This window comes from Bombyx mori, chromosome 22 (assembly GCF_030269925.1).
Source record: "Bombyx mori chromosome 22, ASM3026992v2".
Taxonomy (NCBI): domain Eukaryota; kingdom Metazoa; phylum Arthropoda; class Insecta; order Lepidoptera; family Bombycidae; genus Bombyx; species Bombyx mori.
The window spans coordinates 14,752,409-14,775,415 of record NC_085128.1 but is presented as its reverse complement, the minus strand read 5'-3'; the positions used below and the strand labels follow the sequence as shown (position 1 = coordinate 14,775,415).

Sequence of the window (23,007 nt, the reverse complement as noted above, 5' to 3'; positions counted from 1 at the left end):
CCCTAACTCGCCCTCATTTCTCCCCCATCCTGTGACGGGCAAGGAGAGTATAGAACCACAGTTTCCACTGAGAATCGGAGCGGAGTGCGCGTTTCTTTCCAAGAAATGTATTAGTGAATGTAATTTTTATGTAATCCACATGAAATGTGAACCTTAGTGATGCGAATGGGAAAACCAGACATGGAGTTTTTATGATGGTGTTTATCTAAAGCAAAATGTTAGTGTACTGAGTAAATATGGTTGTATAAGTGTCTCAGTTTCATTAGAGAGTTGAGCTAAAGTAAAATCAATTCTATCTAAATTAAAATTTGGTACTTCTATTGCTTGCTATGTTTTATGTACTGATTTAGGCTGTGGGCTCATTTCTAATAGTCACTGTTAAAACTGAGTGCCGATATTTTTATTAATAATTCAAACGTCCTTATAAGATTAAACCAAAAACTTATAGGAATTCTATTTTCCATTTTTTTTCCTAGTGTTCGTCAAATATTCGACCATAAACTAAAAAATTACATTAATTTTATGTTTTGCAATTGACTTGTTGAAAAAATGCAATATTCAAAAATATTGATGACAATAAAGACTAAACAAAATAAAGCGGCAAAATAATGTAATTAAACTGTTTTTTTTTTGCCTATTAAGATAGATAACCAGGAATGTTGAGTAACAAATCCGAACAGAATAACTGCAATGCGTATACGAGAGCTTTATAGCCAAATTCTTCTGGCACTACTTATATTTATAGACTTCACAAAAATGCTTAATGATTTTTAGAATCTGTGTTGTCGACGATTTTCAGTAGCAATTGTGTGAAATATGTAAACGATATTAATGGTTTTACTAGTAGTAAGCGTTGGACAATACTATAATTAATATTTTTGACGCAGTATATTACTATGTACATCAGAATTATCTGGTTGTAGAATCATCTATATCATTCCATAGCTGAACCATTACTAAGCAAGCAAAAGCATTTTTATTTAGTTATTCAGACAACTAGTAACAATGCCAAATAGTCTTGGAGAATTTCATTGAATAAGTTCATTGAAGTCGATTATTAAAGAGGAATCAACAAGATGAAATTAATGGCACAGGATGCTAATTATTTTTCAGACTTATTTTACTTTAAGTGACTCGTCAATGTAATTTTTCGGAGAGCTCGAAATTTCTAATTCTAGCCACTTTAGCACCGTAATTCGAAAGCCATTTACGGTAGGAATTGGGCAGCTACCGGAGAACAGAAAATATTGAGCATATGCTTGAATCACTCTACGATATCTTCATGATACATATCGACGCTTGAAAGGCAAACGTGACTAAGCGACAATAACTGCTTTGTACAGATAGACAATAACCATATGCGATTTCTAGGTCTATTAAAATCATTTCAATCCTACAGCTAGATTCGTTAAAATAGATTTTTTTTCAGATATTTCTCAAGTATATTTTAAATTAATTTCAACTTAAATTAGTCTACTGTAAAGTTCACGCATTGTCGCTTAGTCAGGTTTGCCTTTCAAGCGTCGATATATATTTACAAACAATGACATTACGACTATCTGTGTTGATTACCACCAAACTAGGTTTATAAGTTTGTCTGTTCAATATATAATTCTCAATCTTATAGATTTGTCATGGATCAAATAATATGTAATGTGTACACGAGATGTTAGCTGTGCCAATTTGCACTTGAAATGTTGTGTTCAATTTTCAAGAGTATTGGAATGATGACTATAAAATCCTTTGTGTAAAATTCATTCGGGTGTTTGTCTGTGCGCCTGTACAACAAAATCCCACAAGATGTTCAGAACCTACATATACTTAGGTTTAAGAAAACTGTTAAAGAACATCTGTGCAATAAAGCTTACTATAAAGTCAATGATTATCTAGAAGATTGCACAAAGTGGGAATGAGTTGCTCGCTCCGGGCATTTCAATATTGTAGTAATTGTTACGTTATAATACTCATTGTAAAAAACTTATATTTAAAAAAAATGTAATATTAAAAAATTAATAAATAATAATTGCTCATTAAAAAAAAAAAAAACATGCCCGCTGAGTTTCTTGCCAATTCTTCTCAGGACGGAGGCTAGTTCTTGTGAATTGGCGGTAGTTCTTTTGACGTTCAACAAGTATGTACTTTCATTTATGTTGAATAAAAAAAAAAAAATTTGATTTGATTTGATTTGATTTGATTTGTGGTGAATAAGGACTGTGTAAACACTTGTGTGATTTTATCATGTCTTGATATTCTTTTAGTGATACGCAATTTGTTTATTGTTTCGAATATTTTATACATTTCTTAAATATATATTTTATTCACACTTTTGATTGAGAATATGTCATATTTGTTCTCTTATCGAAATGAATCCAGCGAGATTTTCTTATGAAGTGGCTTTCCCACATATTTGAGGATCTGCTCAATGATGACCCAGAGTTGTATTTTTATCTACATAGGCATTATTAGCCTAAGCATTATTAAATGTTTTATGCGCAATCACGAATGTCCAAACCTTACGATTCACAAGACCCGCATATCAATAAATAGGTACCATAAGTAAAATCAGCTAACAAATTCCTTGTGTTCTTTTTCAGAAATTAGAAAAAAAACAAATTTAAAATGCTGATCTCTTCTTCATGACAGCCCTCTGACGTCACGTTAGAAGATAGAGAAGTAAAATGGCACTTTTCAACAACTCGTTTACGAGGACATATAACAGACTATTCATAGAATTAGCTGGTAAGAAATTTATTTAAAATACCTTATTAGTTTCGACCAGTGTATAATCATGGTGTATCACTGCTCAGTTTAAATTAGTATTTTTTTAAGAAGTAGTACCACATTCATTCCCAATAAAAATATTTTTTTTATTTTTATTGCTTAGATGTGTGGACGATCTCACAGCCCACCTGGTGTTAAGTGGTTACTGGAGCCCATAGTCATCTACCACGTAAATGCGCCTCCCACCTTGAGCTATAAGTTCTAAAGTCTCAAGTATACTTACAACGGCTGCCCCACTCTTCAAACCGAAACGCATTACTGCTTCACGGCAGAAATAAGCAGGGCGGTGGAACCTACCCGTGCGGACTCACAAGAGGTCCTACCACCAGTAAGTATACTTAAAATATAATCGTAAAAACAAATACGCCAATAGCCTGTTTGTTTCGCAGTATGGAGGGTTCCATTAGAAAACTGAAAAAATAACATTTCATTTTACTTTACAGATCCTAGAACGAATGACTGGTTTCTTATTTCGAGTCCGGTTCCTGGATTGACGATTCTCGGCCTCTATCTGTATTTTTCGCTGAAATGGGGTCCAAGGTATATGGCCGATAAGAAACCATTCCAACTTCAGAAGACTTTAGTCGTGTATAACTTCATACAAGTTATTGTCAGCATTTGGTTATTCAATGAGGTCAGTAAATATAAAATTAAAGGAATAACGTCGTATTTATATATACTAGTCATCCCTCGGTAGTCAAAATTCGACTACAATTAATTGAAATTATAAGTCTGTACAGTATTATGATTCTTTTTTCAAAGACTATTATTACACTTATATAAATCTCAAATTTCGTCAAGACTACACTTTAGAAAAATATTACTAAAGACAAACAATATTTAATCTATTCTCAATTTGACCACAGACGTCAAGAACAAAAGTTTGACAATAAATAAATAGTATGCATGCATGTGTGCGTCAAATACATGGTAGTGTGTGTAATGTTTTTTTTATTGATTTAATGTATTTTTTAGGCATAATTTAAAAAAATATTAGCATTCTGCACTCCTTCCCTATATTCTCTAAGTATATTCTATAATATAAGTGTGGGAAAATTCATACTCCTCCGTCTGCGCAATTTTCGTAAAAAGGGATACAAAGTTTTCCCTTCATGTATTATTAAATAGATAAAAAAAAAATTCATTTTTTTATTATTTTTATAATCATATACATATCATTATACCTTCTAATGGACCCATGAAAATTATCTATTTGTTACCAATTTTATTTTGATAGTAAATCGAAAATATAATTTAGAATAATTCGAATATTGATATACCTAAATTTGGAAACATGGATTGATAAATTTTTTGTCTTGGGCGTCGAAATACAGAGTTCAAAAAACTAGTTAGCTTGGCATCCTTTGAACACTTGAAATAGGTATCCAAAAAATTCGGGCTATCTTCTTGATAAACAGATTAATTATCATTTTTATATATTATATAATTACATGCTTTAGCTCCTAAATAGAATCTGTTAGCCTGTGCGCTTATTCATGCTAGTCTCTCCAATAACTGCGTAATTTTTTTGGAAACTCAGTTTCGTTTTAATTTTCGATAAGTTTATTCTAGCAGGTATTTTTGTTAAATGTTAACCTATGGACGTCTCATTAATTTGAATGTATGACATTCGATTGCGCACTCAATAATTTACAATAATATCTTCAAAGCAAGGATTAAGCTGTTTTCGGTTTAAATCACTACACTACATAGTATAAAACAAAGTCGCTTTCTCTGTCCCTATATCTGTCTGTCCCTATGCATGCTTGAATCTTTAAAACTACGCAACGGATTTTGATGCGGTTTTTTTTTAATAGATAGGGTGATTGAAAAGGAAGGTTTATATGTATAATACCATCCATTAAATAGTGGAGAAATACTTTTATTTTTGAGGTTTCTAATGTGATGTCGTAAATAATCAATAATAAAATTTCATGTTTCCGAAGCGAAGCGAGGGCGGGTCGCTAGCTAGTAAAGTAAAAAAATAAGAAATTTCTTTAAATTTCAGGGCCTTGAAGCAGGATGGTTAAAAAACTACAGTTGGAAATGCCAGCCAGTTGATTTCTCGGACTCACCAGAAGCTATGAGAGTGAGTGACTTTAGTACCAAAATATTTATGCGTTTAAAATTTGGAAGCAATTAATGTATCTATGTTAACAACATTAAGGCAAATTCATTAGCATCCTACTTAAAATATACTGGTGCTAGGTACCACCACCCTGCCTATTTCTGTCGTGAAGCAGTAATGCGTTTCGGTTTGAAGGGCGGGGCAGCCGTTATACTGTAAAAACGGAGACCTTAGAACTTATATCTCAAGGCGGGTGGCGGCATTTACGTTGTAGATGTCTACGAGATCTAGTACCCACTTAACGCTAGATGGGCCATGAGCTCGTTCTAAGCAATAATAATAAAAATATAATATCTTAAAAAATATTATCTATTAAATATATATGATCTGCGAACTTATTAGTTTTAATGAATTTCAGGTCGCCCGTGGCGTCTACATATACTTTCTGGCCAAAATGTCTGAGTTATTAGACACGGTGTTCTTCGTCATTAGAAAAAAGGAACGGCAGATCACGTTTCTACACATGTATCATCATACGGTGATGCCGATGATATCATGGGGCGCGACCAAATATTATCCTGGCGGTCACGGCACCCTTATCGGAGTGATCAATTCCTTTGTGCATATAATAATGTACTCTTACTATATGTTGGCGGCTATGGGTCCTCGCTTCCAGAAATATCTGTTTTGGAAACGATATATCACAACTCTACAAATGGTTAGTATATAAATATTATCAGTATATATTAGTATATAAATAAATATTCATTGATTACTATTGTATATAATGAGTAATTTTTACACGTATCTTTTCTGGCTCTGGAACAATTCTTCCTGTGTTGTTTACGCTGTTACATTTAATTAATCAAATGAGATTTTAAAATAGTCTGGTAGGCAATGATTTGGTTGTGCCACAATGCTACAAAGCGACAATGATACTCAATAGCAATTAAAATATCTGGGTCTATGCTCGAAGACAAAAAAAGCTGAAAATTAAATTGTTATTATGAAATACCGGTTAAACTCCACCACGATACGTTAGGTGCGTACGTAAAAACAACATCTCGACATTTTTGTGTATATCCTATGAATTAGGTTACGAAAACTGTATTTTCTATAACTCTTAGGAACTTTGTATCAAAATTATTGAGATAAAGATGAAAAGTAGGCGCGTAAGTAATAATTACTTATTAAAAACAAATGAAACCATTCGAATCTGTTTTATCATCATCATCATGATCATCATCATCTCAGCTAAAACCCAGTCCAGCTATAGGTTCTGTTACAAAAGAAAATATGCTTTTTTTTTTAAATGAAGTAACGTAATATTATTAAAATGTATACCTACATATTTATTAATGTCTTACAACAAAATAAAAAATATATTCTATTCGAAATGGCCAACTTTGGCTTTTATATAGGGTTTTAATCTGTTTGGCCACGAATCTATGGCTTTACGCACTGTTTCCAAAGGAAATTTCACCACTGCTCACTCAAAAATATTTTTAGACACTCAATGTCGCTATGTCGTTTAGAGCAGGCCATGTCCTCAAAAACTGAACATAATTTGAAGTCTAAAGGATTGAGATCTTAGCTAGATGAGGGCCAGTCTTCAGCTCTTATAAAGTCCGGAACGTTGGTTTCATGCCAGGCTTGGGCATTTCGTGCCTCGTGATCAGGTGCAGAGTCCTGCTAGAAAAGTTTTTATGTAACAGTATTTATGGCCAGACTAGTTAGCTGTCCACCGCTGAACATAGGTCTGTCCAATCGATCTCCAGAGCGGTCGGTCCGTTACTATTTGCATCCAATGCGACCCAGTGATTTTCACCATTACTTTTTTGTTTTATAGCTTATATGATTTTATAGCAGTGCTGTTGGAATTTATTCAACTTTATTTCGAGCAATCGAGTTCTTATATTCTGAATTTTTTATTTCAGCTCCAATTCTGCATAGCATTTCTCCATTCGGCGCAACTTTTGTTCTACGACTGCGGTTATCCTCGTTGGTCCGTCGTCTTCACTCTACCCAACTCCATTTTCTTCTACTATCTGTTTTACGACTTCTACTACAACGCCTACGGAAAGCCCGGAGAAAAGAAACCCGAAAAAGAAAAGTGGACCAACGGAACAATAATCAAGAACGGTCACGTGAGAAATGACTTTAATAAAATGGCAACGAAAAACGGTATAAAAAAGGACTAAATCTAGTTGTTTTAATTTAAAATCTATTGTAAATATAATATATGAAATTAGTTCAATATGGTGGTTTGTTGATATCATCAGAGGGTTTTTAATAAGGTAACAGAAATGGTGTATATAAATATTAGTATTAAGTTTTAATTAGCGTCGTTAAAATTTTATAAAATCAAAATCATTTCCATTGAATAACATCTCATTCTAGAGTGTAGTCCACTAGTAACATTTGGCTAAAATCCATACTTGCCCTAAATTTTAAACATCAAATTCGGAATAAAATTCAACATTGTATTATGTATAAGCATTGGTAGTTAGTGTAGTAATTAAAACACTAGCTTAAACGAAAACAATCGAACATTATTTCATAAAATTGTTGTAAATAAATCATAATTGATTTTCTCGTATGCCTTAATGAGCAAAAAATACTGTCTTCCAACTATATACGATGTTGAAACATTAAAAAAAAAAGTTAAAACAACATTTAACATAATATATTATCATTAGGTTAAGATAGTTTCTGGAATATACACAAGTTTTAATTGCTGTTGGCTCTAAAGTGTTCAAGCAATAAGTACCAGTATGTGAATGTAAATAAGGCCTTCATTTATGAGTATTATTTAATAATCGCAAATAATGAAAATAGTTTCATAATATTTTTAAACTGCTGATTACGATATGATAATTGCTACAACGCCGTGTGTATGAACTTAATCATATTAGAACAGTTCATTAGGGTGCTGTCGATTAGCGAATTTAAATAAATTTTTGCACCCTCTCACCATTTTTAACATAAAGTTGAAAATCGTTTAATCTATCGATCCATATCCATAAATCAATTTTTTTTTTTAAACAAGTGATTGTAATCTTCAAATATTGTTCTTTCGGTCCATAGATAGAAAAATGAATGTTGTTATCACACAAATTGTCATAAGGACTTCTTTTTTTAAAAAAAGTGTTAAAACTAGATTCTTTTCGAAATTCTGTTCAGATCACTCTGTTGTTCGTAATAACTTATATTGCCAGTACTTTTTTGGAGTTTACGATATAAATTCTTCCTGTTCGTACACTCTTGACAGAGTGGTCGTGGTCATGCATCAGTCGGATACGACCTGCTCATGACTCTCGTGGGAAATTAGTGCAGTGGTTTCCCGTTGCCTTCTGCAACAGCATTTTAGGGGGTATTTGAGTCGTCTATTATCAAAGGTGGCAATCTGTGCATTTGGACAAAAAAATGTTATTGATATGTCAATACAGATTGATTTGAATATAATCGTCTCCTTCAAAGAATACGGTTCAAAACCTGCATTAAATAAAGGTTAATAGTTAACCTGTTATTTATCTAAGATGTCGTTCCGAAGAGTTTTGTGACTGCCAATGGAATACAAAGTCAATAATTCGTTTTTCTGATTTACCAATAATTGTCCAATAGTCAGATTGCCGGCTTTGATAATAGTCGACTCATTTGATCCCCAAGGTTTCTGACGCCTCTTCCGTACAGGTTGTTCTGACGGGTGTGTATGGTTATACCGCCATTGCTCGGTTGCCATTGCCCCGTTCGTTCTCTAGCAGGGAGCACCACGGCAACCTGTTGGTCGCCGCCACCATCCGGCGCGTGCAGGTGGGGTTGACAATAGGGCCGGTGAAGGTAGCATTCCGATCTCCCCTTACTCCCCCCTTACGACATAAATATCGATTCCATTTTATAGTCCTAGTACATTTTATAGCCCCTATATGTGAGGGGTAGTAATATCCTTGTTCTATTGTTCATTTAAATTGAATAATCTACCTTACTATTACTTACGACACCTAAACGGCAAAATGTATTATTGAATCCAATTGTCGCGCCCTATATACTACCAGTTAGTAAAATAATTACTAGACATTTTTATATTTTTAATTATGTATGGAGTTAGTGTACCAAAATTTTGGCAAAGGTGTCAAAGATATTAAAATAATAATAATTAGTTTTTAAAATATTACTTTGTACTCATTCATTTTAATTATTCTTAATTGTGTTAGCGTTATCTAACCAAAATGAAGCCTGACAGAGTTACATAAATTTTCGTAACATATTTATTGTATACGTATCTGGCAGCATGTGCATTAATTAAATATATAATATACATAAAAACGTATAAATATGTAATATTTTATCGGATATATAATTAAAATTGAATAAACGTAAATATGTACATGTTTTTTTTTGTACCGAAAGGCCATAGACATCTACAATGTAAATGCCGCCACCTACCTTGAGACATGAGTTTTAAGGCCTCAGTTTTTACTGTACAACCGATACTCCACCCTTCGAACTGAAACGCATTACTGCATCACGGCAGAAATAAGCAGGGTGGTGGTACCTACCTGTGCGGACCCACAAGAGGTCCTACCACCAGTAAAAAACTATATAAATAGAATAACAGTACATATTATTATATACATAAATACTTTCCATGTTATTAAATATGTGTTTACCTTTTGCATGTAATACGTCAAATGATAATCGTACGGAAGAAGATCGACTGTTGTGTGTCAGCACTAACACACTTTTATCGAGTTCTCATTTTCAACAGTATGATTGTACAATCTAAATTACCACGCTTCGATCACTATAGTCCTATACAAGAGAGCGTCTTACCGTGAATCCATAGAATTTAACATCGTGTTTAATCGGGTTGTAAAGGAATGATTAAGACGTAAAATGCAATTAAAAATGTTACGATACACTAATTTAGTTTTATTTGGAAATCAAAGTAAGTTAATTTCTCAACAAAGAAAACCTTCTAACAAATTCAACTATCAAATCAAATTTCATTACATTTCATTTTATTTCGTAATTGAGCGCTTGGCCAACCAAATTTAAAACGCTTATAAGAACGTCACTACTTACTCAGAGATAGTATGATAGTCTTTACGGATCTATCAGATCCAACAACCTTTGCATTAGACGCCTTCAGCTCTAACTAGGAGCAGGCTTAGGGACCCAGGTAACCGTATTTGTCGAACTCGTCAAAGAGTTCGACGTGCAACCTAACCCATGCATCATCGCGATTCCGATCCATTCATTCGCGAAGCAGCTGCTCTTGAGTTATTAGGTCTCCTTCGGAGGCGCTCGGGCAGCTGTTAGCAAATCCCACCCCTTCTGGCTGAGCCTTTGCTCGTCCATCTGTCCTGGTCAAACTGGAAAGGCCTTCGGGCCCCCCTTAATCCTTTAATCATAAGAAAAAAGATAGTAAGTAGAAGTTTTATTAAGTATCTTGTCCTTCAGACATGGACGCACAATAACTTTAATAGGCACAATACCTTTAATCCCTTTATTAGGCACAATACCTTTAATACCTTTAATAGGCAACGAAAAAATATCTCAGGTTGTATTTCTATAGACGGGTGATAGAGAAGTAAATTTGTCTAGCACCTTCAATATGTATTTGTTATCCCTCTATGTCCAAAAAAAGGTTGTTAGTAAAAAAAAACACCAATTACATATTTTTTTATTTTGTCATCGTATATTTTATTAATCTTAATTTACCCCGTATAAAAGCCAATTAATTTTATTCATAATAAATTATTGAAGCTTTATAAGCACAACTTAAAAGAATACGGTCTATTACTATGTACTTCTACTAATATTATTTATAATAAAGTTAAACAGGATAGTCCTGAATAACACTTGACTATATCGGTGGTGTAGTAAGCTGGTGCTCCCGACTGCTGGGCCAAGGGTCGTGGGTTCGTTTCCACATTGGGCAATCATCAATGTGATGAACACGTTTGTTTACTCTTTGTCTTGGCCTTTAATATGTATATACTTAGTCTGGACATAAATACTGTTACAATTAAAACTAAACAAAATATTACATTTGAATTTGAAATCTGTAATTTTTATATGATTGCTCATTGAGTTTTCACTTTTTGGCGCCAATACATTGTACAATATTTTGTGATATTAAAATGGAGTGGGGTGATAAAGAGAACCGAATCGCTGTGATTGCATTACACAAAGTAGGTATGGAGCCAAATGCAATTTTTAAAACTCTCCATACGCTTGGTATTAGTAAAATGTTTGTGTACCGGGCTATTAATAGGTGCAATGAGACCTCCTTTGTTTGGGACAGAAAAAGATCTGGCCGTCCACGTAGTGTTCTTACGAAAAAGGTGGTCAAAGCAGTAAGGGAGAGAATTCGAAGAAATCCTGTCCGAAAGCAAAAGATTTTATCTCGGGAGATGAAGATAGCACTTAGAACCATGTCGCGTATTTTAAAAGATGACTTAGGACTTGCAGCCTATAAGAGACGTACTGGTCATTTCTTAACTGATAATTTAAAAGAGAATAGGGTGGTAAAATCGAAACAGCTACTGAAGCGTTACGCAAAGGGAGGTCATGAAAAATTTTGTTTACGGATGAGAATTTTTTTACAATTGAGCAACATTTTAACAAACAAAATGACCGTATTTATGCTCAAAGCTCTAAGGAAGCTTCCCAATTAGTCGACAGAGTGCAACGTGGGCGCTATCCGACTTCAGTGATGGTTTAGTGGGGTATTAGCTATGAAGGAGTGACTGAGCCATACTTTTGTGAAAAAGGTATCAAAACATCGGCACAAGTGTATCAAGATACCATTATTGAAAAGGTAGTGAAGCCCCTCAACAGCACCATGCTCAATAATCAAGAATGGTCCTTCCAGCAAGACTCGGCGCCAGGTCATAAAGCTCGGTCTACGCAGTCTTGGTTGGAAACGAACGTTTCGGACTGCATCAGAGCTGAAGACTGGCCGTCGTCTAGTCCCGATCTTAATCCGCTCGATTATGATTTATGGTCAATTTTAGAGAGTACGGCTTGCTCTAAACGCCATAATAATTCGGAGTCCCTAAAACAATCCGTACGATTGGCAGTGAAAAATTTTCCCATGGAAAGACTGCGTGCTTCTATTAATAACTGGCCTCAACGTTTAAAGGACTGTATTGCACCCAATGGAGACCACTTCGAAGAAGCTTTTTATACTTTAAATTGTTTTATATTTATGTATTAAACTAACACACTGTAAAAGTTATTGCAAGTTATTTGCAATAGATTTTTTTTTATTTTCTTTGTCTCAGTATTTATGGCAAGACTAGGTATTTACTATACTATATTATACTAACTAATATTATATATCTAATATCATAGGGTATCCTAGTTTTGGGCCAGATGACCTAGTCTGGCCTGATCTGACCTGACCTAACCTGGTCTTTGGTTCATTATTATTATTACTTATTGAAAACCTTGTTAGGAAGAGATTATAAAGCTCCGATAACTCAGTATGAAAGCAATCGAAAAATTGTACAGTTTTGTCTCGTAAACTAAACAAAAATATTACACTACACTTTTTTATATTTATTATAACCCTTTTTAATCTATAATCTACAGATTTTGTCCGTGAAACATTTAAAAAAAACTTGTATTGCCAATTCTAATAACTTTGTATTTTAATCGTATTTTTTGACGAAGCAAGCACTATTAACGACTTCTTCTGCAGCCTTCTTTGTCTTATTTGCACTGTAACTTTTCAAGTAGAAATTGAGGAAAAGCAGCAGGATGAAAGCCGTGTTGCAAAAGACAAAGAGAGCAACGCCTTTTGATGGCGGACACTCCGATATCCTGATAGCCGCCACGTATTGAAGGATTATTGAGATGAATTGTATCTGTAATTGTTGTAAAGATATTTATTTACTGGCGACCCGCCCTCTCTTCGCTTCGGAAACTTAATTTATGGATGTTATTATACATATAAATCTGCCTCTACAATAGCTCTATCTATTAAAAAAAAAACGCATCAAAATCGGTTGCGTAGTTTCAAAGATTTAAGCATACATAGGGATTTAAGGTCAGAGAGAACGATTTTGTTTTATACGATGTAGTGATTAGACTTCATGTAAACATTTACATTGGCGGTCTTAATGCCTAAGGCATTCTCTACCAGTCAACTAAAGGCATTGCAGTGTAAATAATGGTAGGCGCATTGAAAATTATATTAAATTACAAATACATACACAAATACCATTCATAAGTGTAAGTTCGTTGACTGGAGAGCTTGTTTTAGGCCTTAAGTCCGCCACTATACTTTTGTGCATATATTTAAACAAATAAATCTAATGTAAGCAAAAACAAAATACTTGATTGAACTCGAAAATACTCACTATTTGAAATTTAGTCATATATTTCTTCCACGTCAAATATTTTGCTACGCCCGGACCGAGCGCTGCCAGGCCATAGTATGAATACATGAAGACATGTACTAAAGAATTTATGAAGCCGATGTAGATGAGCGTGTGTGATGGCCAGTACTTCAGCATTGCCCATGTCGCGATAACCATCACGGTGTGATGATACAAATGCAAGAACGTGATCTGGCTATACTTCTTTCGCAAAACGAAGAAAACCGTGTCCAGTAGCTCAGAGAATTTGGCTGTTAGATACAGATATGTTCCGAATATGATCTGAAATTAGATTTTTTTAACTAGCGGCAGGACCTTTTGTGAGTCCGCACGGGTAGGCACCACCACCCTGCCCACTTCTGCGTGAAGCAGTAATGCATTTCGGTTTGAAGGGTAGGGCAGCTGTTATAACTATACTGAGACCTTAGAACTTATATCTCAAGGTGGTTTACGTTGTAGATGTCTATGGGCTCCAGTAACCACTTAACACCAGGTGGGATGTAAGCTCGTCTATCCAGCTAAGTAATGGCCTGCCTGCGCCTGCGGGATTCGAACACCGGTGCATCGCTCGATACAAATGCACCGGACGTCTTATCCTTTATTCCACGACGGAAATTATTAGTCTAAAGCCGTTATATATTTCAATTCCTGCTATTTTCAGGACGCGATATCCCAAAATCAATAGAATATATAATAACGATAGTTTATTTTTTGTTCGAAGATAAAAAAAATGCGTATTAATATCGTACCTGATTTCTTGAATTTTCTTCATTTAAATAACATTTACTCGGAACCAAACCCATTCTTCGTAAATCTAGAAAGAACTGAAACGTGGAAAATACATTTACGGTAAATTTTTAGTTCAAAAATTTTGTAGGTGAACATAAATTCGAATTGGATTAGTGGAGACTTAAACTCCGTCTCCTGTTGATCTATAGCAAACCCCGCTACCAGTAATTGATGCTCTGCTCTGCTGATCAGGTAATACGATCATCTTTTTATCGTCCCACTGCTCGCCATCGAGCCAGGGTTCATCCACATGGAAGCGTTTTTACTGGTAGGACCTCTTGTGAGTCCCCACGGGTAGGTACCACCGCCCTGCCTATTTCTGCCGTGAAGCTGTAATGCGTTTCGGTTTGAAGGGCGGGGCAGCCGTTGTAAGTATACTGAGACTTTAGAACTTATAAGGTGGGTGGCGCATTTACGTTGTAGATGTCTATGGGCTCCAGTAACCACTTAACACCAAGTGGGCTGTTGGCTCGCCCACCCATCAAAGCAAAAAAAAACAAAAAAAACACTGCATTTTGGGCGATTTTTTTTGCCACGTGAATTCGATTTTGTAATGGTCTTCCATCCACAATGTTGAGTTCTAAGACATGTCCTTAAAACATGGCTTGTGGAGAGCACTCAGTGATAAGTTGGACCCTTGGAACTGCTTGAGTCTATGAGCTTGAGATAATAAAAAAGGTTTGACGGAAACTTTCGGTTATGTTCAGAGTTATTTGCTCTGTTTAGAGGTAGTATCTTCACCATGGGCCTGATTCGATCGACTTAATAAAGAAAATAAGTTATAAGCATTTTTAATAGTTAATATGTTAAGATGTTTTAAAATTATAAGTTAGTGATAAAAACTTACCCTCGCAACCAAATACCCGGATATAGCAACTTGTACGGCATTGTATGCTAATAGTACGAATGTTAATTTGTACGCTTCTCGCTTTCTCATGTATGCCGGGCCTATTTTAATAACGAAAATTAAGTAAATCGCCAAGACCGTGAGAACAGGGCTCACTGATCCCATCAGTGGTAGCTGGTCGATAACTGCAACTGAAAAGAGGAGATATTAGGATATTATATCGATTCGGATCGTTTGGAGCCTCTGGGTCTGCGGAGGGACTTCGGTTCCCTCTGTATTTTGTACCGTATGTTCCATGGGGAGTGCTCTGAGGAATTGTTCGAGATGATACCAGCATCTCGTTTTTACCATCGCACCGCCCGCCACCGGAGTAGAGTTCATCCATACTACCTGGAGCCACTGCGGTCATCCACAGTGCGTTTCCAGAGATCTTTTTTGCCACGTACCATCCGGCTATGGAATGAGCTCCCCTCCACGGTGTTTCCCGAGCGCTATGACATGTCCTTCTTCAAACGAGGCTTATGGAGAGTATTAAGCGGTAGGCAGCGGCTTGGCTCTGCCCCTGGCATTGCTGAAGTCCATGGGCGACGGTAACCACTCACCATCAGGTGGGCCGTATGCCCGTCTGCCTACAAAGGCAATAAAACTAAAAAAAAAAAAATATATTATATACCACGATCTAAACCATGTTTTTAGAGTTGTATGGATAAATCCTTAATAACTATACGAAGAAATTGGCGTCATCATATCGTTTTGCATATTCATTACCTGAGCCGACCTTGACCTGTTCAAAGTTTAAAGAAGTTAAATCGTTTTATTTGCCAATTTTCCAGGTAAGATTTCTTTTTTTTTATGTCGTATGACCTCACTCTCCGACTGGTTTTTACCTAGCAGGGTATTTAAGAGCATTATCAGTGCCGTCTAGGTGGGCTTCGGATAGCCCGACTACTGAGGACCCGCCGGTTTGATCTCCCGTGGGGCAAGTTGGTAGGAAGACATACGCTCGGTACAAAACTCGCTTATTGGGCCCCAGCCTATTTTGGATGAGTTCTGCCCCATCCGAGACTCGGAGGTGGGTTATAGAATCACAGGCGATGTAAGTTGGTTCATCTCCGACGGCAACCAATGCAGGGGCGGAAATCCAGAGACTTACTTGTTCAATGTTTATTTCTTACTTAAATATTAAGAAGTGTATTTGTTGAGAGGTTTCGTAATTCATGTCGGTGAATTGAAAAATTAATTAAGTTACGAATCCATATATTCTATTTTTGTTATTCTTATGGTTTCGACCTCTAGACTATAATTTTCAGATTGTCTTGAAGATAAGTTTGTTTTTGATGCTCGTACAGATATCTGTTTAGAATTAATGTTCTGTGAAGTAGAAGACAAATGTTCAAGACAAATCAAGACTAATGTTATCAAAGTTGAAACGAGGGACCTTGTGGCGAATTTAATTACATTAGACACAAAAGTAGGGCCAATCGGCAAAAGAAGGGTAGGGAGACCGAAAAGTCGTTGGGCTGACGATATAACCGAATGAATAGGGATGGAACTGGCAAACTATCAGCACGGACAGAGATGACTTAAAAGGACTGGACGAGGCTTTCACCCGAAGAGGGGTATTATTCAATAGCAAAACTAACTTTTATTAATACTTAGACATGCAAAACAATAGCTAACTAAAAATAAACAAACAAATACCACATTCGAAATAAAAATTAAGGATAAGGAAATACAGGCTATTTTATATTTATTAGACACTAGCGACCCGCCCTCGCTTCGCTTCGGAAAAATTAAAACACAAATGAAACCAAAAAAAAAAAAAAATTTAAAAAAGTAGCCTATGTTCATCAGGGACAATGTCGGCTTCTAATGGAAAAAGAATTTTTCAAATCAGTCCAGTAGTTTCGGAGCCTATTCGAAACAAACAAACAAACAAATGTTTCCTCTTTATAATATTATAGTATAGACAAAAGTTAGATAAGCTGTGTGTGTGATCGAATTAGTCGTTACTTATATATTACAATACTGCGACGTTTAGGCAATGAAGTATTACATATTATTAATAAAATTAAAACTGTCCCCAGGAATAAGCTAAAATTGATTTTCAATGATGTAAGCTAAAACAGAAATCGCCCGTCCACCATCGATTTCCACGGGCCATCGACTGGTCAGACTCTCGGTAATGGGAATAAGCCCGCCCAATAAGCTAGCTATTCTCAAAAACGAGATAACGAATCGTCCGCGTAATATTTGACGTGGATTCCCGGGAAAAACTGGGATGCCCGACGATGGAACAGAAAAAGAAACATTAACCTCAAAATATATATACACAAAATATACTCACATTTGCTCTTATTTAAATCCCAATAATTCGATTTTGTTCCGAACATAGTGCCGTCCATGACTGAAAAATAACAGTTTTATTTTTTAATAAAGTATAATAACCTAAAAACCGCTATGCTTCTCAAAGAGATATTTTTGACTGAATTAAGAACCTGCCGCTATCGTAACGAGGCAGTTATCAAAGTGCCGAACAGGAAATGTAATGTTCGTCATTAGTGACAGGTTGAGGAGTAATTATGTGATTATGAATTATTTGTTGATTATCATAGAAAACAATAGAATAACCGAGAAAAAATCACGCATGGTCACCCGGCCCCAAAATAGGATTCCCTGGGAAACTAGAGACTGATATACATTCTTAAATACGTTTTAAGTATATACCTATTATACATAAAAAAAAATTACATGTGTGCAATTCACACGTGTTAGAAGTGAAACCTTCAAAAATTAAAATACAAAGTCTTTGTTTTTAATAAGTTTATTAATAGGTTCTTGTTAATTTTCCAGCGGATTTCGTGAAAACGTGTTTGAAAAGTGACCCTGAGTTTGATGATTGTTCCCGTGAGATATAAAAATAGTCACAAACACACTGTTAGATAATAACACACCACGCTGACATCTTACTAAAAATCTGTAATACGCAGCCGCATACAGTGTACAGTAGTATTAGCTCACGTAGTTTTCACATACACTAACACACGTTAAATGCTCAAATACAAGCAAGTATTAAACAGTGTGCAATATACATACACACCGACATCTGCTCTCTCGTTCTGGCTCACTAATTACAGGCGACTATGCTTAGAAGACGGGAGTGGGGACGCTACGAAGTATGGCACAAAGAGGAGAGACTGATAATATAAAATAGTATGTATAGTTCTGTCTCATTCTTTGCTGGCTTCATCCTACACATTTTTGTATTTGTGTCTCTTACCTGTCGTTTTTTCCGTTGCATCCGGTTTGAAATCACAACGATTCTTAAGAAGTTTCACTTCAATAAATCCCCCAGACATTAATGCAAGGCACTAATGGTACCAATTGCAAGTCTACCATCAATATCATTTTAAAGGGAAGATTATCATTATTAATTCCATCTGATATCTCAAGATCGGTGGTAGGATTTTATTATTATATAAGTATTTAGCATATGCCTGAATCATGCTACGATATATTCATGATACATATATATTTACAAACAATGACATTACGACTATCTGTGTTGATTACCACCAAACTAGATTTATAAGTTTGTCTGTTGACTAAATAATTCTCAATCTTATAGATTTGTCATGGATCAAATAATATGTAATGTGTACACGAGATGTTAGCTGTGCAATTTGCACTGGAAATGTTGTGTTCAATTTACATAATTTCGTGTGAATTTTAGAGCATTGGAATGATGACTATAAAATCCATTGTGGCAAAAGTTACTAGAATAGGGCTTAAAGCGTACATTATCACCGCAGTACAATATAGGAATTAGGGGGAAAATGTATGAATTTTTAGTGAGTTATAAATATTTTTATTTTTTTTATTTTTCAAATGTAATATTTTGTTTATTTTTAATTGTAACAGTATTTATGGCCAGACTAAGTAGTTGAGCCCCCGGTCCGTATGTTATCATAAATCGTGAATTTAATAAAAATATCAGAACAAAAAGTTAACGTTTCACTTTCAATTCTTTAAACACCTCAAATCAACCTAAAGAATTAACTAGGAACTAACAAGCTACAAAATAAAAGAAAACCTTCATTAATTCAACACAAAAAAAATCAGAAATACATACTGGAATTATGTCTGTAAGCTATAGAAGCGCGCACGACTGTGGTTAAGTTAAACGTCTAGCTCTTGTAGATGTAGTTGGCGACCTGATCTGGTGACGATGGTTCGGTACGACCGAAGGATCAAGGCCGTGAGGCGCGGGTCACCAGTGCGTCGAGAGAGATCCGAATTGCTTCAAGTGCTGTGTGTGTAGTGAGTGTATCTTCCGCGAGTGTGTATCTCCCGAATTGCGGGCAGCGAAATTCAGGTTCATTGACCAGATGGGTGTATTGACACTTACTTTTTTTAACATCTGTTAATTGCGGGTGGGTGTCAATCAGCCGGGTAGATGCGTAACCATTTTTATTTTGAATGAAAATAGGTCGACGTTAGCGCCATCCGTGTCCGTTCCCAGATCCTCCCCGGCCCTTCGGGGTTGGTGGGGCCCTGTCTAATACCCGAATTATAGGTAGCAGCCAGGATAGCCAGGAGTACTGTGCCTACGTTTTTGCCCAGATAGATTTAAATTAGTAGTAGTTTAGTTTTAGTTTGGTGATTTTGGTTCACACTTTTTCGTTTTTATTTTTATTTATTTTTGATGTGAAACATCTATAGCCGCACTTAAAACCGATTTCTGGCGTGGCGACGCATGCCGTGGCGACGTACTATAGTGTATACTCCGTAGTGTATACAGTGTTGTTTACTACAGTACACCTAACCTGTGTTTTACTTGAAAACAAATTATTTTTTCGTAATATTTTATTTTATCATTATGACATATTTAGTTCCTATCACAATCTGTTCTTCTCTGCATATTACTTTTACAAAATAATGTCGATGTTTCACATCTGCCGCCGTTACGCCATTTCGCTATTACGTTCTGTTAATTTTATTATTCTAGTATTAATGAAATTTCAAATCATACGATTTCAAACATAATGGGTGCAAAAGGGTTTTTTATTTATTCCCCTTTATTTTCTAACCATAGCTTTTATACTCATTTAACCATTAATTACTATTAAATACCACTGACCGCGAGGTATATCACGTAGTCTAATAATTATATCCATTATCTATTAACCGATAAATTTCCCTTCATATTAACATAACTCAAGTAATTATTACTTTATTACTCCAATTCTGATAACCACGCTATCTGCCCGATGGAGTGATCAATCTGTTGACTTCGCGAGTGGACGCAACACTTGCTTTTAACTAATTAATAGCTTACTTTCTTAAGCCATTTATTGCCTATTAAATTGCATGAAGTAATTCCGCACCATCTATTTGGTGACATGTAAATGTTTATTGGAATTGTTTAATACAATTTAACGACAACTCTGTAACGGTTTTTTCTTTTATTGATAATTTAACTTAGCTTCAAACAGATTAATTAATTACATCTTATTTGTACATTAATTTACTAAACCCTATCATTATTAAACAGATTAATTAATTACATCTTATTTGTACATTAATTTACTAAACCCTATCATTATTTAATATTAACAACTCTTTAATACTACTTAATTAATGTTACTTGTACAAAATTTTCAAATAGTTACTTTATTTTTATTTTACAGTATTTTTTACTTTCTTACTTTACTTTTTTTACTTAAAGGTTAAACTTTCGGATGAAACTCGGGGCTTTATGAGAGGGCGTCGTGAAAATCCAACTGTCACTTTATCAGAATACCGTGCATTCAATAAAAAAAATTAACAAACTCATACGATACGACCTTCGATGCTCCAATACACGCTCTATAGAGAAAACGATCGAGCAAAATCTGGGGTCGAAAGTATTCGTGCAATCTTTGGGGAGGAGCCACTTAACGAAGTTGATTATATCCGGTGGAGGAGTCGCTACTTCTAAGCCTGAGATTTTGTCCGAGGTTGAACACTTTTATAGCCAGCTATATGCTTCGCATGTTTCTCGTACTGATCCCGAAAATGACGATTCAAGAGCTACTTCGATGCGCCACTCTACCGAAGACTTGCCGGAAATTAGCCTTAGCGAAAATAGGATGGCTTTTGGACAGCTTAAGAATGGGAAAGCCCCTGCAGAGGATGGAATCACGACTGAGCTTCTGAAAGCAGGTGGCACACCTGTATTGAAGGAGCTCCAAAAAATCTACAAGTTGATTCTATTCAAAAGGAAAACTCCAGAGGCGTGGGCTAGGAGCGTAGTGGTCTTGTTTTTAAAAAAGGTGACAAAACCCTGTTGAGAAATTATCGCCCCATATCCCTCTTGAGCCACATTTACAAGCTGTTTTCAAGAGTCATCACAAACCTTCTCGCGCTAGACTCGATGAATCCCAGCCACCGGAGCAGGCCGGGTTCCGAGGAGGATACAGTACCATAGACCACATACACACAATAAGGCAGATTATACAGAAAGCCTATGAGTATAATCAGCCCCTGTGCTTAGCTTTCGTGGACCATGAGAAGGATTTCGACTCTATTGAAATCTAGTCAGTTCTAGTATCCTTGCAGCGTTGCCAAGTAGACTGGTGATACATCCAAGTGTTGAAATGTTTTTACAGCGCCGCAACTATGACCGTCTTATTCCGGAACCGGCAGTCTGAACACATCTCTCTGCATCGAGGAGTGAGACAAGGGGATGTTATATCCCTCAATTTGTTCACAAATGCATTGGAGGACATGTTTAAGACACTGGACCGGAACAGACTGGCATAAACATAAACGGCGAATGCATTTAACACTTGAGATTTGCAGATGACATCGTCATCATGGCCGAAACGTTACAGGATTTGCAACAGATGTTGAACAGCCTAGCTGACTCTTCCAAGCATATCGGTCTCCGGATGAACTTGATAAAACTAAGATCATGTTTTACCAACATGTTTGGCCGGAACCGATTGCCGTATATGGTAGGTAGTTCTCTCGAAGGTATTCAAAAATATGTTTACCTCGGGCTTTACAGCTAGGTAAAAAAAAATTCGAGAACGAGACCAGCAGAAGAATACAGTTGGGCTGGGCGGCGTTTGGAAAATTATGTCGAGTGTTTTCGTCGTCTATTCCACAGAGTCTAGCCATCCTTAGAGCCAAGAACGCCTCAATCCGCGCCTACGATAGGTATCCTACCGAGGAAAATCGTATTCGAATGCGTGCCCTACAACACAACGTAAAGTCTCGCATTGCCGAAGTCCGACATGCCAGAAGGTCTCATTTCTTAGAAGGACTCGCATCTTACTACCGCTTAGCTCTTACTCTCAACTCGGATACGGTAGTAAATATGCCCCATCTCGGAGGCCCCTCAGGCCAACTCGCGGCCTTTGATACATTGCAGACCCAGTGCACGCCCAGCACTCAATCTGTGGATCCTGTTCATTTGGAATTAAGACACCGAGAGGTCGAACGCAGAGCCTCCTTGCCACCCTCGGACGCGTTACTACCCGTCATCCCGATGGAAGTTATGGATCTAATCAAAGACCTACGTCCTCGCAAGGCTCCCGGTTCAGACGGTATTTATAACCACGTTATTAAACTTCTACCCGCTCAACTCATCGTGATGTTGGCATCTATTTTCAATGCCGCTATGACGAATGCTATGCCGTGTGGAAAGAAGCAGACCTTATGGGCAAACATAAACCCGGTAAACCCAAAAATCATCCGACGAGCTACCGCCCTATTAGCCTCCTTATGTCTCTAGGCAAGCTGTATGAGCGTCTGCTCTACAAGCGCCTCAGAGACTTCGTCTCATTCAAGGGCATTCTTATCGATGAACAATTTGGATTCCGCGCAAATCACTCATACGTACAACAGGTGCACCCCTCACGGAGCACATTCTCGTAGGGCTTAACCGACCTAAACCGTTATACACGGGGGCGCTTTTCTTCGACGTCGCAAAAGCGTTCAATAAAGGCTGGCACAACGGTTTGATTTTCAAACTTTTCAGCATGGGCGTGCTGGACAGTCTCGTGCTCATCATACGGGATTTCTTGTCGAACCGCTCTTTTCGATATCGATTCGAGGGAACCCGGTCCTCATCGTGACCGCTCACG

The 23,007-nt window shown here is 36.3% G+C and overlaps 3 protein-coding genes across 4 annotated transcripts in view; 2 read left to right on the top strand and 1 right to left on the bottom strand.

Annotated features, from left to right (window-relative positions):
- Nucleotides 1-9,770, top strand: part of LOC101737481 (elongation of very long chain fatty acids protein 7) — a 42,659-nt gene extending 32,889 nt beyond the window's left edge. The window contains exons 1-6 of one of the 2 annotated variants that reach the window (XM_012689145.4): nt 60-217; nt 2,595-2,739; nt 3,225-3,415; nt 4,790-4,870; nt 5,268-5,567; nt 6,787-9,770. In XM_012689145.4, coding sequence (XP_012544599.1) covers nt 2,679-2,739; nt 3,225-3,415; nt 4,790-4,870; nt 5,268-5,567; nt 6,787-7,050 — 897 coding nt within the window. In that variant the 5' untranslated portion in view covers nt 60-217; nt 2,595-2,678 and the 3' untranslated portion in view covers nt 7,051-9,770. Of the gene's footprint in view, nt 1-59; nt 218-2,594; nt 2,740-3,224; nt 3,416-4,789; nt 4,871-5,267; nt 5,568-6,786 lie in introns of those variants that run through there. The other variant, XM_038018989.2, reaches the window with a different exon arrangement.
- Nucleotides 9,771-10,523: 753 nt separating this feature from the next.
- On the bottom strand, nt 10,524-19,197 carry LOC101735457 (elongation of very long chain fatty acids protein 4). The gene is made up of 6 exons (XM_038018988.2): nt 19,008-19,197; nt 17,223-17,282; nt 14,876-15,066; nt 13,989-14,063; nt 13,222-13,521; nt 10,524-12,726 (listed from the first exon to the last, which is right to left on the bottom strand). The coding sequence occupies exons 2-6, from the start codon at nt 17,278-17,280 to the stop codon at nt 12,511-12,513; spliced, it is 840 nt and encodes a 279-aa protein (XP_037874916.1). The 5' UTR covers nt 17,281-17,282; nt 19,008-19,197; the 3' UTR covers nt 10,524-12,510.
- Nucleotides 19,198-21,006: 1,809 nt separating this feature from the next.
- LOC119630243 (uncharacterized) lies at nt 21,007-21,679 on the top strand. Its single transcript, XM_038018946.1, has 3 exons — nt 21,007-21,189; nt 21,260-21,453; nt 21,526-21,679. Exons 1-3 carry the CDS (start codon nt 21,007-21,009, stop codon nt 21,677-21,679), a joined length of 531 nt encoding a protein of 176 aa, XP_037874874.1.
- Nucleotides 21,680-23,007: the final 1,328 nt, after the last annotated feature.